General features: G+C 45.2%; 3 protein-coding genes across 6 annotated transcripts in view; all 3 read right to left on the bottom strand.

Moving 5' to 3' along the window:
* The window catches only part of LOC109527554 (sodium channel protein type 5 subunit alpha-like), a 34,006-nt gene extending 29,127 nt beyond the window's left edge, over positions 1 to 4,879 (bottom strand). Inside the window, exon 1 of the mRNA XM_019889543.1 lies at positions 4,739 to 4,879. The gene's annotated coding sequence lies outside the window, so the exon portion shown is untranslated. The remainder of the gene's footprint in view (positions 1 to 4,738) is intronic.
* A 2,607-nt stretch (positions 4,880 to 7,486) lies between these two features.
* Positions 7,487 to 11,924, bottom strand: ssr1 (signal sequence receptor, alpha). 2 transcript variants are annotated; one of them, XM_019889582.1, is made up of 10 exons: positions 11,766 to 11,924; positions 10,637 to 10,803; positions 10,451 to 10,559; positions 9,781 to 9,884; positions 9,543 to 9,701; positions 9,406 to 9,482; positions 9,232 to 9,310; positions 9,056 to 9,149; positions 8,633 to 8,647; positions 7,487 to 8,394 (listed from the first exon to the last, which is right to left on the bottom strand). In XM_019889582.1, exons 1-10 carry the CDS (start codon positions 11,854 to 11,856, stop codon positions 8,327 to 8,329), a joined length of 963 nt encoding a protein of 320 aa, XP_019745141.1. In that variant the 5' UTR covers positions 11,857 to 11,924; the 3' UTR covers positions 7,487 to 8,326. The 2 variants fall into 2 exon arrangements, with proteins under 2 accessions (XP_019745141.1, XP_019745142.1); XM_019889583.1 differs by lacking the exon at positions 8,633 to 8,647.
* Positions 11,925 to 12,313: 389 nt separating this feature from the next.
* nebl (nebulette) overlaps positions 12,314 to 15,000 on the bottom strand; it is a 36,231-nt gene continuing 33,544 nt past the window's right edge. For 2 of the 3 annotated variants that reach the window (XM_019889576.1, XM_019889578.1), the window contains 5 exons: positions 14,386 to 14,548; positions 14,110 to 14,202; positions 13,578 to 13,673; positions 13,044 to 13,174; positions 12,314 to 12,877 (listed from right to left, as the gene is read on the bottom strand). In XM_019889576.1, the coding sequence (XP_019745135.1) occupies positions 12,701 to 12,877; positions 13,044 to 13,174; positions 13,578 to 13,673; positions 14,110 to 14,202; positions 14,386 to 14,548 (660 nt within the window). In that variant the 3' untranslated portion in view covers positions 12,314 to 12,700. The remainder of the gene's footprint in view (positions 12,878 to 13,043; positions 13,175 to 13,577; positions 13,674 to 14,109; positions 14,203 to 14,385; positions 14,549 to 15,000) is intronic. The other variant, XM_019889577.1, reaches the window with a different exon arrangement.

Below are 15,000 nucleotides of genomic sequence, written 5' to 3'. Positions count from 1 at the left end.
CGGACGGACGGCGCCGCTGATTTAGTGCAGCCCGCCGAACACCGGAGTCACATTTACCGTTGCAATGTCATCGAAAACTAAATCTCACCGCCAGTCGATGAGGGTTTTTTTTTTTTAATGATGACTTTTAGCTTTATTTACCCTATTGTGCAAAAATGAGAAGCCACAAAATGAGCCCAAAAACTTGACCTGGATCTGATTCACATTGTCAGCAGTGTAAGTGACAAACAGGTAGAGGAGGGAGAGAGGATTGGGGGGGGGGGGGCCAAGTATGCGTCGCTTCTTCGTGTCACATGACTTGTTTAAAGCGGTCCGATCGTCAAACTCAACCTCGGTCACGACTCGCAACGTCGCTAGCATTTAGCTGCTAGCATCACGTGGGAGGTTTCGCTGTGTACTTTCCGCGCGTGTCGCTAATATTAGCATGGCTGGGTCAACAAATGATGACGGGAGACAGAACCAATCAAATGAGTCAATATCAGATCAATACATAAATTTTAAAAAAGTAATCAAATCAAGCACACCCCACTTTTGCTGGCCCCAAACCATTTTAAGGTCCAGTATGGGTGCAACTGTGTGTGTGTGTGTGTGTGTGTGTGTGTGTGTGTGTGTGTGTGTGTGTGTGTGTGCATATCCGCTTCCTTGGCTTCAACTGTTGCCATAGTAACAGATGCCACCCATGGGACCAAAGTATAGCGTGCTGATGAACAGGTAGAAGCTGGTGAAAGTGAGATGATGTGTGTGTGTGTGTGTGTGTGTGTGTGTGTGTGTGTGTGTGTGTGTGTGTGTGTGTGTGTGTATCATATTTCAATGATTGTGTGATGATTGAGAGGCAGGCGACTCCACAAGGTGTGATTTATAACAACACTCCTCCTGCCCCCGACCATCTCACACACACACACACACACACGCACACACACACACACACACACACACACACACACACACACAAAAAGATATTCTGAATATTTGTGAGGGCGTGAGATGAAGTGACGATGTGACATGAAGGAAGTGCGTCACTCAAGTGAAGTGTCACATGAAGTGGGGGGCAATGATATGAAGTGAGGGCGTCACGCAAAACGAGGGGCGTCACGTGAAGTGAGGGGCAAGTCCCAAAAGTGGAGGTGTCACATGAAGTGACTGCGTCGCAAAATAAAAAAATGACGGCAGGGAGATTCGTCGCCAACACGGAGCAAACGCATCGTGGAAGTGCAAGCTTTTGAGGTTCGGGTTAGCCAAGTTGTAGCTAGCTGAAGGTATGACGACACGGTGCTCGTTCGTTTAGTCGTGTTGACGTCGTTACGAAACATTTGAAATGTTGGGGGGGCGGGGGAGGGGGGTGAAGCCAGGAAAAGCCGCAGCACGGCGAGCCGGTTAAGCGGGACGCGGAGGTGACACTTTGCAAGAGCGGGCTTTTGCTTTTGCTTGCCAGACGCGCGCGCGGCGCCGAGCGTGCCGGGCGGCTTTGCTGACTCCGACGTCTGCGCGCAGAGTTGACGAGTTGGCTTTTAAGAGTCTTTCGAAGAGCGACAGCATCATTAAAGTGTCGGATTAGGAGAAGAATTCGGCAAGAACTGACGCGCCGTCACACGCAATGCAACTTTGCGCGAGGGCACGTGTGTGCTTGCGAGTGTGTGCTTGCGTGTGTGTGTGTGTGTGTGTGTGTGTGTGTGTGTGTGTGTGTGTGTGTGTGTGTGTGTGGCAAGCCATTTGAGCGTTTATTCGATTTCCTGTCCATGTACTAGTACACTCCATCCTCAAGAGTAAGACAATTCAGCGCACTCGTGGAGCGGCTAGACGTGTGTGTGTGTGTGTGTGTGTGTGTGTGTGTGTGTGTGTGTGTGTGTGTGTGTGTGTGTGTGTGTGTGTGTGTGTGTGTGTGTGTGTGTGTGTGTGAGAGAGAGAGGGAGATGACAACAAACAACAACTAAAAGGCTATGGGCAGCTCCTGAAGTTTTCATCCTGATGTGTGTGTAAACAATTTGTTAGGATAAACAATACACACACACACACACACACTCATACCAAGGCACAGACCCCGCTAAACACAAAAACACACTCACCATACACATACACACAAAAGCACAAAGAGAAGTACACTAACAAACACACACACACACACACACACACACACACACACACACACACACACACACACACACACAACTCCATATAAGAACACTCGCACAAATTTATGCTGACACAATCACAGAAAAGCAAACCTACACAACAGATGACCTCACAAATACACACACAGACACACACAGTGATAAACTCACATGCACACGCACACAAAAACATGCATAAACACACTACACACAAACACATACTAACAGAACACACACGCACAAAATAAACACACAAACCAACACACACATATCTACATGCACACACACACACACACACACACACCCACACACACACACACACACACACACACAAACAAATACATTTGTCTCTTTTCTGGCAGTTTTGTGGCTGTCCGTGTACGCGCAGTGATTTGACAACCTCTTCACATGTAGGTGAAACTTTAAAAAAAAAAAAAAACGCAAAGCGAGAAATTCTTAAACAACAGGCCATCGGGGAAACGTCAACGCTCAACTTTGATTTGATGGACGCTCGAAAAGAGGACGGATGTAAAGGCAACGCTGACAGCTGCTCTCGAGTTTTTCATACCTTCGACACGCACACGCGGGCACAGAATACGCGGAGGGGAGGGCGAGGTGGGTTGTGGGGGTTGGGGGGGGGGGCGCTCCCTCGTCCGTCAAACAACGACTCATGTTGGAGAAAAGGTCATGCCCGCCGCCACCGCCGCTCTGAGCAAACGGCACCCTCGCGCGCCGGCGCACGCACGCACCAATGCAATGCATGCGGCGACCACCTGTTGTGGTCGTGGTGTGTTGACAAGCGGCACAATGATCACGCCGTCTTCGCCGGGGAAGGGGGGAAAGACCTTTCGCACTCAAGGTCGCAGCGTGACCCCCCCCACCCCCTGAGACCGCCCTCACTCCCTTGATCTCTATCACCATCATCGCCAAAACCAAGTACAAATACTTTGTGAGCGTACGTAAGGAGGAAAAGTGCTCAAGAAATTGGAAGGATGTTTATTGGCGTCTGTTTTTTTTTTTTTTTTTTGGCTGTTGTTTTTCATTCTCGCACCCCGCCCACCCCCCCCAAAAAAGAAAAAGAAGACGATGATGATGATGACGAAGACAAAGGGCTCCGCGATTGATCCATTTTATCGATTTTCTGTCAGGATGATTTTTCCCCCCCACCCCCATCTTTTGTTTTTGTTTTGTGTAGTTTCAAGCTGGCTGAGCTAGTTTACAGAAGCACATCTCAGTGTTGCCAACTTGACGACTTTTCCGAGCAGCCATTTTCCCAGGTTGCATATTAGCTCCACACGACTGAACACTAGCTGTTCGTTGAAGGCTTTGAATCACCGCAACATCCATCGATGCTAATTTGTAATAGCCTGTCTATGGCATTTCACGAGATACGTTAGCATTAAGCTAGCGGGCCCTATTGCTTGGTGTCAACATGATGGTATTTAAAGACGCCATTTTTGATTCTCTTTTGTCTAGGGAACACTTTGAAAGTGTGTTTTACTAAGTTTGAAGGTGTTTAAAGTATTTTTAAAATGTTTTCTTACGAACATTATCATATTTGATCAACAGAAATTCACATTGCTGCTACGCGCGATCGGGTTGATGTCATATTTCATCTCTAATCATCATCACACATGTGACAAATATTCCTTATCCTTCCTTCCCACAGTGAACCTCCTCCATGGGTTTCCTCATTTTCCTCACTGCGCCCGCCGCCATGACGCCAAACGCCGCACACGCAGCCACAAAAACGACAACGACGATGCTTCGCGAGGTTACGTGACCTCCACCAAGGCGCTTTCTGTGCAGACCAAGGATCGGATGACACTCTGAGGTCAAAGGTCCTTACATTTATGTTAAGGTTGTGACCGTAACACTTTTGTTTGTCGGCAGGCGAAAGATGAAAGGTCAAAGTTCAGCGGGCAAATATGTCTCTCTCTCTCACACACACACACACACACACACACACACACACACACACACACACACACACACACAGACAGACAGGGCTCCTCCAAATTGTTTCAGTAGAGAAATGCATCATTAATTTTATTATGAATAACCATAATAATTATTTTTGTAATTAGTTTTGCTTGCATGAAGAGAGATTTTGATCAATGAAAATAATAATGATCATAATTTACATTGAAATATTCAGGTTGCAACGGAGAGGATCGTACCGACTGGACAGAAACATTGTTATTATTATTATTATTATTATTATTATTATTATTTATTATTAAAAATCAAACTGCAGGAGCAGGGATGTTACAAAATGGAAAGAAGAATGTTATGTAAAGAATAATAATAATTATCGTAAGAATCCGGCTGCACTAAGAGATTCCAAAAGAATGGAAAAAGTAATGTAATGTAAAAAAAACAATGTCAATGATTATTATGGGAATAATTACGCCGCATGGCAAGGATGTTAATGAATGGAAAGAGTACAGGCAGGTTGCATAGGAACACAGGAAACGCTTGCATGTCCCCCAGGAGCCAAAGTGTCCCAACAAGCAAAGAAAAAAAAAATCTGGCTTTCAATCAAACGTGTGAAAATAATTTTTTTTAAAAGGTTGAAAAGCACAAACTCAGCATAAGTTCCCCTTTCACATAAAAAAAGTGCTACTCACGTGTCAAGTGTTTCCAAAGCAAAAAGTGTGCACGTCGTCGCCTTCACATCGCGTCGCGCGTGCACGTGCGCGCGCTTGCCCGAGAGCTTCTCAGTCTTTATATCCAGCCATGGGGAGAAGAGGGCGATGTGAATCAAAAGGAGGATGAGGAGATGGACAAGTGTCCGCGGACGACGAGCGTCTACAAAATCAATCAATCAATCAATCAATCAAAAGAAAAAGAAGTCCTCCAAGCGAGCGCGCGCCAGCTGTTGCTCACGTGCACGAGCGCCTCAGGCAAAGATGAAGAAAAGAGAGGAAAAACGACAGAAAGACCGAAAGAAAGAAAAGAGGAGTGGACAGTAAGTTGTTTGGAGATCCGCGAGTCTGCTCTGCTCTCAATGGGCCGCCAGCCCGACTCAACACGAGCACCAACATCCACCCAGGACGCTTGATTGCCCCTGGACGCCGGGGAGAGAGAGAGAGAGAGAGAGAGAGAGAGAGAGAGAGAGAGAGAGAGAGAGAGAGAGAGAGAGAGGAAAAAAAGGGGATAAGTATCGCGAGGTTACGCCTTGCTCTCGTACACGCGCGAAGTCCCGCTTCCACAATATGACGTCAGAGCATAAAAAACCCTTTATCGCACCAACTGCCAAAACGTTTCGAATCTATAACAATTAAAGAAGTACAAGATAGCGGTGTATCAAGTTGTAAACACTCGTCAAATGCCTAGAAACTAGACAACTGTCAGTAAAACTAGTTCCGGCAACTCTATTGTACGATAAACAAGTGCATGTGACGTCATCAACAAGCGTAAACGAGCTAATTGTATAGGTATAAAGTAGTATGAATTAGCTGTATAAATTAGCATGAATTCTGAATGAGATATAAATGTGTCTAAAGAAATATAAACTAACCAAAAGTGTATAAAGTAAAAACTAATTAATGGTCTAAGTAGTAACATAAACCCCCCAAAAACTACAAATTAGCTTACTATATAAAGTAGCATGAACTTGCTAACTGTGTAGGAATTAACACAAACGAGCTAACTCGTGAAGACTTTCAAGAGATTTGGGAGGGGGAAAGTGTTAAAGCAAAGAGTTTAAATTCAGCTCACCTTTCTGGTCCAGATATATAATACGACTTGCCAAAGCTTCGTCTTTTTGTTTGGTCGTTTTTGAGCACCATGATTTACTTCCTGGCGGCACGGTGGGCAACTGGTTAGAACGTCCGTCTCACAGTGCCTTCCTGTGTGGAGTTTGCATGTTCTCCCCGTGCCTGCGTGAGGTTTCTGCTCGTACTCCAGTTTCCTCTCACAACGCGCCCCCCCCCAAAAAAAAAACATGCACGCAGGTTAATTGTTTACTCTAAATTGTCAAGAAGTGTGAGTGAGAGCACGGGTGGTTGTTCGTCTATGCGTGCCATGCGATTAGCTGGGAACCAGTTCGAGGGGGAATGACCCCCCCTCCCTCGCCGCCTACGACCCGAAGACAACTGGGATAGGCTCCTGCACGCCCGCGACCCTTCTAGGATAAACAGATTAGATAATGGATGGATGGATTCACTTCCCAGCATGCAACTGTGTCAAGTGTACGACAGTCTCCCCCTAGTGTTGACTGCCTATTATTTCTACCACAATCGCTGCCTCTCATTCTTATGTCATACAACCTGTTTTTTTTCCTCCTCATTAATTGATTTGACACGCAGTGAAAACGATTAACATAGTAAGCCGCGCTCTGTTTTTATTCCATTTAACAAACTATTCACACATTCGGGGGCTTTTAAAGGGGTTCGTGTTTGTGCGCGAGCGTTTGCTGATTGACTCTCCCAGGTGTGTTTGTTGTCCCGTTGTCATGGCAGCGAGGCGTCAACGATATCCTGCGAAGGCTGCTGAGCTCCCTGCCGCCTCCAGGGGGAGCGAAATCAAATCCAAATGATTGCTGCGGACAGACAGGGGAAACCCTTGGAAGTGCAAAAAAAAATAAAAATAATCGACAACTTTCTTCTCCATGGCAGCATGTTGAGTAAACGTGGTAAAAGTTTGAAAGGTGTGACTAGATTTCAAGGCGTCAACCTTGGTTATTACGAGACACGAAATCACCACCAGAGGGCAGTAATAGGTGTGAAGACAACATTTTTTTAAAAATCTATGTTTCCAAGTCTGTTAATGACACGTTTGGTTTTTTTTTTGTTTATTTGTCAGGATCAAGAAAGAAAAATGTATTTTGACCAACTAATTCTTACTATGGTATAATTGGCTGTTTTTCGGGGCAGATGTGACACATTCTGCCAACATATGTCTTAGCCAATAGCAACCTGGTTTTCCTTACCTTTGACAACCATTGAACAAGATTTTCTGCAATACATTGGAAATGTTTGAAAATGTTGAGAACAGAATTAAACTCTGATTTTGGCCCCCATTGACACTCTAAAGTTCATTTTTTTATTTCGTAGAATATCAATGAGTGCCCTAAAGGTTGAAGGTACGCTCGTTTTTTTTTTGTTTTGCCTTAACTATAAATGGTCGCTTCAAAAAAAAAAATCCATGTATAAAATGCTTTTAATTTGTGAAAAAATGTATTACTGTAAGGTGTTTGGTTTTAAAAAAAAACGACTTAAGAAAAAAAATGATCATAGTTCGCCACCCAAAAAAAAAACTAAACAAAAAAAAAAGACTAAGTAGGTGTTTACTCAGACTTCTTTGTTGGGAAACTCAACTGTTCATTGTGATCTTTTTTTTTTCTTAAAAAACGACTAATGAACAACACAAGATGCAAATAAACCTTTATTTGCTGGACATTAAAAAGCAAATTAGAAAAGAAATAATCAATGAACATAGCCCTTGACATAAAGGACAAAGTTCAATTCTGTACTTGTCTTCTGACACCAAAAAAAAACCCAAAAAAGGCAAGTCAGCAGTGTCGCCTCTAGTGGTAAAACAAACATTACACCCTACCCACACCAGAAATGTCTTTCCAATAAATTAGCTGACATTTTTGCTCCTGTGCATGCCAGTCAACAAATATCATCATCATCATCCTGTTCAACTTGTCTTGAGTCATCAGTGCATCACATAAACACTTAAGAAAACAAAAGAGTGTTTTTTAAATTTTTTTCATGACACTCTAGTGGAGAGCTGCAAACATTGAAATTTCCATGACGAATTGAAACCGGGGCAATTTTGAAAAAGTGCCAAATTGTACGTTAATCATGAGACCTACGCAGATTTCCCGTAGGTCTCCCAAAAAAAAAAAAAAAAAAATCTATTAAGAGCCAACTGTGAATTATGCACATTCTTATTCCAATCAATTCGCATGGAAAAATTTCCAAGTGGACAATCCTCATCTCAGCTCTTCACTACAGCGACGTCAGCAGTTAAGCGTCTTCCAAAAATCATCTTGATTATCATCAGTGTCAACACAACCATTCGGCTGAATCTGTGTCGTGTGGAAGAGCGTTCAGCATGTTAAAGTTTTTTTTGGGGGGAAGGGGGGGAGCCCGACATGATGGCACTCGCGGTTACTGTCCTCGGCCGGCGACCACGTTGAGGCGTTGCCGTCCTCGCCCTTGTCGTCGCGGTGGTGGCGGCACGCCGGGTCGCTTGCGACCCATTTACTCGTCAGACCCCCCCGAGCGTTTGTGGTTACGTTTGCGAGGAGACCGTCGGGGCGACGCTTTGTCTGAGGGGGGGAGAAAACAGACAAAATGAAATTGACGCAAGTGACGGACGGACTGACGATGCAACTTGAGAGTATCCGTCTTAAGAGATGCTATCGCTATCGGTCTCATCCAGTGCCTGTTCGACGTTCATAATTTCCTTCGAAACTTGACGGCGCAAACCCGTGATTTGTGTGCGGGCATGACGGCAAACATTTGTGAAATATCAGTGGGAGTATTGTGGATGCAACAAGGCCTCACCTCTGCGACTCTGCACTGAAGGCGTGACCGGGAACGGGAAGCGGCGGGAGAAACCAGACAAGAAAGTGAGTGATCCCCATGCACAGAAAAGCTCAATCAGGGAGAGAGCGGGAGGGAGGGGGGCGGGGCAACAACTCCCGACAGAAAAAACATGCACCGTACATCGCCAAAAGTGACTTGGAAAGATCATTAAAGACAGAGATGGATTTTTAGAGAGATGACGGCAGGAGTGGGGGAAACTTTTATTGCTCAAGGGCAAAGAGTGACGAGGAGAAGAGTGCAGTGAAATGTTGAGTAAGAGGGAAGAATAGACAGACGAGAGCAAGGTGGAAAAATTCGACTCAAGTCAAGAGCAAAGTGGAGAAGAAAATAGAGGAGACTGGAAAAAAACTACGGTCGAGTGACGAGTAGAGTTGCGCTTACTGATCTGGTTGAGGGTTTCTTGCGGGATCCAGCTGAGGTCGACGTTGTTGTGACTCGAGGTTCCCATTTCCACTTTCGGAGCCGGGCGCCTCCTCTGCTCGGAGGCACAAAGTTACACGTTCAACGTATGTGCGGGGCATAACCGCGCGCGTCGCGCTCTGCAGCGGCCGGCTTACCTTTCGGGACTCGAGCAGCTGGTGAAGGCCGACGACGACGAGCAGGCCGAGGCCGGACAGGAAGATGTACATGAAGACGCTGACGAGCACAGAAAGAAGCGCGACGGGGGTTGGTTGGCCCACTTTTTGAAACGTTTCAAAGTAAAAGAACCCCCAAAATAGGAAGATGCTCACGTCTCTCCGTCGAGTCCATCCTCCTTCTCAGTGATGGTGACCGTCTGGTTGAAGACAGCGTCCTGAAAGACGTTCCCCTGTGGGAGAAAGTCATGTCAAAATGACGGCGTGCGTCGCTTCAGCGACGACGCACTCACGTTGCTGTCCTTGTAGTTGAGGTTGATGACGAGGCCGAAGGGGCGCCCCCCCATGGGCTCCGCCGGGATGAAGGAATACTCGAAGGTGGCTTGGCGCCCGGGCGGCACCGCCGTCCCCAGCTGCAGCGCTGTAAAGTTCTGGATGTGGAACTGGTAGTCCTGACGCCAACCGCAAGAACACCACAACATCATGACGAGGACTTTCATCCGGTCCGCTCCGATCCGGACCGATTCTTACCTGCGGGTATCGGAACGAAGCGTCTAGGGAGTCCACTACGAAGTTCTCGGAACCTTTGTTGGTGAAGCCCAGCAGGAACTTGACGATGTCGTTGGCCGGGAAGTCTGAACACACAACATTGGATTGCTCCACTGGTAATATGCTAATTGACAGTGGCGTGCCTGTGACGGCTCACATTCAACGTTAGCATTAAGCTAGCGGACTTTCATTAGGATGTGTGTGTTTTTATAAGTACATTACAACGTAAAAGAAAAAAAATGACAGTGGAAAATCCACCCCCCCCATTCAAAAAAAATTGTCCCGGCTCGAAGTATTTTAAAACAGTAAAATTTCTGTGGTATCCATGCTAATATACATTAGCTCGTCTCTGACGTCTTTCATTATTTGTTAGCATTAAGCTAGTGGTACCATATGGATTGGTTTAATGTTTTGATGTTTTTATTTTAGTATTTTTAATCTGACTTTTTGTTGTCTGCTCGGTTTGTATGTGTTGTATGTGTTGCAAAGAAGCACTTTGAACGTTTCCAATGACCATGACGTCCATGCTAATTTACATAAGCCTGTCAATGGAGTTTCCCATGATATGTTAGCATTAAGCTAGCAGTCCAATGTGATGCTATACGATCAGTCGATCATTTCGTGAGTACAAGCGAGAAGGAGGATAACCAACCTTCTCCTTTGACAAAAAGGATGGTGGTGTCGGCAAAAGGCGATGCCTTCATCTCCCCGACCAACGCCTCTTCCTCCTCCTCATCATCATCATCCTCCTTTTCTTCGATCTACAAGCACACATTGGATCGACGGTGTTCACTTGCATTCCTTTTCATGACATTTTGTTCGCCTTGGTTCAACTCACCAGTTCCGTGTTCTCGTCGTCTTCTACTTCCGCTTCGTCGTCCTCGTCGTCCACCGCGCCGTCGTCGGCCATCCCGTCGTCTATGACGTCGTCCACGATGTCTTCCTCCATCTCCATCACGTCCATGTCATCGTCCTCTCGCCGAATCTCGGCTCCCACCAACGGCCCTGCACGCACAAATTGAGCAGTCTGCATTTTGGAGACTCCATTAACGTTTTTTTTTTTTGTTTTTTAATGACCAAAACATTGACATGTGTTTTTCACAGAACAGAGACGATAGCTATGTTTTACTTGTGTAAAGTCCTCTCTGTGGTAACTGGTATGAAATCCAAATTGACTCACTTCCTCTCAGCGTTTATCTGCCGGTGTGCACAGAGGAGTGACGCAATGCTGAAATAACTCCAGTGACAAACTTTGCACTTTTCTGCTGATTGTGTGCAACTGGTGGGGCAGGATAGTGACAAAAAAATAGATAAAAAGGGGGTAATTTATAAGCCGATGAATTACTACTATCAATTTGATTGTTTTATATTATGACTTTACAAGTTGTGTCAGAAAGGTAAGAAATTATGCATTCTGGTGCACGGAATATATTCGCTAAAGGATTTCTGTAATATAAGCGATCAATGTCAAGTGAAATTTTGTGCAGTTGTGAATGAGTGTATGTGCTTAAGCGTGTTCCATTTTGGTTTCTTGATTTAGCACTCTGAAAGACACCGCACATGTAAGGATAGTGGTGTTATATTAATTTTTTTTGATCAATTATCTTTCGAGTGAGGTCAAGTTAACTAAAGAAAATGTACTGTAATGGCAAGCTAATCAAGCCACTCTGCTTGCAGCTAGCAGTAAGGACACGTCAGTCTAAGGAGGCGGACTGACTTCAAATGCACATTTCTCCGATTTTTTGAGGGGGATTTGAAGCAAAAAAATGTGAGCCAATCTATCGCAAAGTCGAGATTTCAAGATTGTAAGAATGGTTTCCTTCGTGCGGCACATGTCAAACGGAGACTGAATGGCCTTCGTTGGAGTGAAAGCGGCGAAGCTAAAATAAACTAAGCTAAGCTAACGCCGAGTTCAACGCCACTCGCTTTTCCTACTCGCGGCGCAAAAAGGTGAAAAACATACAAACCCCTGAAAACGACGTGCGCCGGGAAAGCCAACAACGCCAGCAGAAGGAGTTTGGGAAGAAATGACATCATTTTTAACATCAAATCATTCATACGGCACAACACAGGCACACACGGGGACAGCCGTCACGCCAGGTTCTCTTCTTCTACGCTACTCCACCGCTTCTTCATTCGTACGAGACGAGCAACGTAGCAATCAGCGCACTACCGCTACCTGGTGGCGCTACACCGCAAGTTCGACTCACTGATAGTTTTAATAGCGTCGTACGCCGAATTTGACACGAAGCCATTATTATTAAAACAATTACCATCAGAGACAAATGTATTATTATGACGCTGTCTTTTTGTTTTTTTTTTGGGGAGGTTTCCTTAGAGACCCCCTTACAGCATTTTTCATTAAAACCATTTTCGACATGTTGATCAGGTTTTTTTAAAGATTTTTTTTTTGGGGGGTGTGCGTTACATGTTTGGAAGATGGATGACTCGATGTCCCCTTAACCAAACAACAATTTGAATTGCTATTCAGAGCATGAAGACGCTTGACTGAAGATATTTGTGCTGACAAATGGTTTTATTTCTCTCATGTAAGACCATGTGTATGCGTGTGATGAGGCACAGCAAAACATACAGTAAGTAGGTGGTGAGTTATAAAGTGAAATAACATGCGATTACAGTTGAATCGAAGCTCAAAGAGTGCGTGGTAATAAATTCAAATGATCCAAAACCAAAGAAAACAGTCGACTGCTATGAAACAATTCACAAAAGACTCACAATTTCATTGCATTTGTGAAATCTATCATAGAAAATACAAAGACAGTCTTTCCAAAATATGTTTGTGTGATCAAGTGATGTGAATGAAGAGTGGGAAAAAAATATATAGGCACACATACATATACACGCATCCAAACACACACGTATCCCTCTGATAGATAAGAGTCTAGTTGCAACATTCCACGTAGTTGGCAGGCAACATTCCGGACTTTCCGGTGCGCTGCACGGTGCCGTACATCCAACCCTCGTCGATGGGCTGAGCGTTGACGATGACGTCACCGTCCCTGAAGGAGACCTCGTCGTGGTCCTGCGCCGCGTAGTCGTACAGCGCCCGGTAAACCCGCTGCACGCACACACAGAGGGAAAAAAATCGCTCAATCCTCATTTTTATGCTAACATTAAACACAGTGTACGTAAATGCTCATGTTTGTTGCTTGTGTGATTTCACATCAAGTGTATTGAGTGGTGTTTGCAGTGATTTACTACAGCCTGCAAGAGGGCGCACTTACCATGGCGGATGAGTGTGGTGGCGAGGTGACGGAACGGACCGACGACATGCTGGTTTGATGCATGTAGCCGTGATACTGAGGCTGCGGCTGCATGTGCACGCCCTGGTGGTACGCTCCGGGAAGAACCGGGGCTGTGTGACACACACACACACACACACACACACACACACACACACACACACACACACACACACACACACACACACACACAAGATAGGAGTGATGAGGCCATGTTGTGGAATTCAATACGTATCAGTTGCGACTCGTAACTGTTAGAGTTCAAAACAATCCTTTCACACTGAGCTCAGTTGGTCATTAAAATGCATGTATTCATTTTTTTCTGAATCTGTTATTCATTCATTTATTTATTTTTTAACACTTCTTAGTCAAATGCATTGTCAACTCGCCTGTTTTGATATTATGTTTACGTCATATCGTGCGTGATTTCAAAGCGTGTCCTTTTCCAACCAATCACGTGACCGTGTGATTAGACCCATGCGTACCCACACATACACGCACACACTTGACATGTACCCGGTGTGTCGCAGCTGCTGCGCTCCCAGAGGTCAGAGGTCAGCGAACTGTGAGACTGCCGCGACTGAGGCCTGCTCAGCCTGCGCTCAGCCCACTCTGACAACAGGGGGCGCCACCCGGCGAGTAAACACAGGAAGTAGGCAAAAGTCAACCAGAATGAACACAAGATGGATGCCGTCTGCTTACGTTACAAACATACTCATTTGAGGTCAGTTGTTAGGGACAACACAGTGATCGGGTGGTTAGCATGATCGCCTAACAGTTCCGAGGGTTCCAGGTTTGAATCGCAGCCTGGTTAGCACATTGCTAACATGCTCATGTGGGTTTCACTGAAGGCCAATAAATGGGACTGGTGGCGTGAGAATTAGTCTGTTGTTTTTAGGCCCCAACTCATCCACGTGTAACCGCGGAGAAAATGGCGGATGGCTTCAGTGATCGGGGAGAAGATGACCAAAAGTGGGAGGTTGTCTTTTAGTGGGGTGGGGAGGGGGCCTCAATGTGGCAGGGGGGGGGGGTTAGGGCTAGGTTCTACCAGACATCCTGCGGAGGCTCTTGGACTGGACGTCATCCTCCAGAGGGTCAAAGTCAAAAATGGAGCCTGGATCTGTTCTCCACACCTTCAGGTCTTAAAAGACGACGGGAACAACATTGAGTCCACGCACAAAAAACACCGATTGGTCTACGCCGGGAGTGATGCCAAAATAAACCAATTGATAAATATTAGAAAACAATCAATAGTCAATTGAAGGCAGGATGTTTCCCCTTGAAAAATATGATTGATGTTTGTGAATAATTTGAGCTTGCTGACCTACGATGATGCCGCCGGGTCGTCTGTCCGTGTCCATCACCTGGTTGGGACCCGGGTCTGTCATCATGTGATTGGCTCGCTGGTAGCGCTCCATGCCGGGTTCATCCAGGCCCGGCGTGTAACCTCGACCGCGGGCGCGCTCAAAGTCCTCGTGGTACTTCGCCTGCATGGCGGAACACAAAGAAATGGATTACATCAATGCATCAACAAATGAAATGAAATGTTTACGTCGAGAGTAGTGCTGGATCACGCAATTTTTTTTTTTTTTTTATTAACTGTATTAGAAAAACCAAAAATCTTCATGTTTGTTACACAAAACATTGAATGAAAAAAAATGGAACAAAATTTAAAAAATACAAAAAAATGTTACTTTCAAGATTATTGCCAAAGACATAAAAATAAAATAGAATCAAACAAAATAATACCATAACAAATAATTCAATTATGTTAAAATCAAGACAAGTGAGTCAAAAAAAATATACACACACACACACACACACACACACACACACACACACACACACACACACACACACACACACACAAACGGTGCATTTTGTCAGTGAGCAAATAAAAGAAGCATGTTTGTTTTAAAATCTTTTATTAATCACACAC

This window comes from Hippocampus comes, unplaced genomic scaffold (assembly GCF_001891065.2).
Source record: "Hippocampus comes isolate QL1 unplaced genomic scaffold, H_comes_QL1_v1.1 scaffold490, whole genome shotgun sequence".
Classification (NCBI taxonomy): domain Eukaryota; kingdom Metazoa; phylum Chordata; class Actinopteri; order Syngnathiformes; family Syngnathidae; genus Hippocampus; species Hippocampus comes.
The sequence above is the reverse complement of the archived record's forward strand: the minus strand, read 5'-3'. Positions and strand labels throughout refer to the sequence as shown.

Bases quoted from the DNA above. Each gene is read 5' to 3' on its own strand.
- ssr1 (XM_019889582.1), bottom strand. From the start codon at position 11,856: ATGAATGATTTGATGTTAAAAATGATGTCATTTCTTCCCAAACTCCTT. The intron at 10,560-10,636 runs GTGAGTTGAACC...GTGTGCTTGTAG, and splicing joins ACGACGAGAACACGGAACTG to ATCGAAGAAAAGGAGGATGA. The intron at 9,150-9,231 runs GTAAGCCGGCCG...GCCTCCGAGCAG, and splicing joins AGCTGCTCGAGTCCCGAAAG to AGGAGGCGCCCGGCTCCGAA.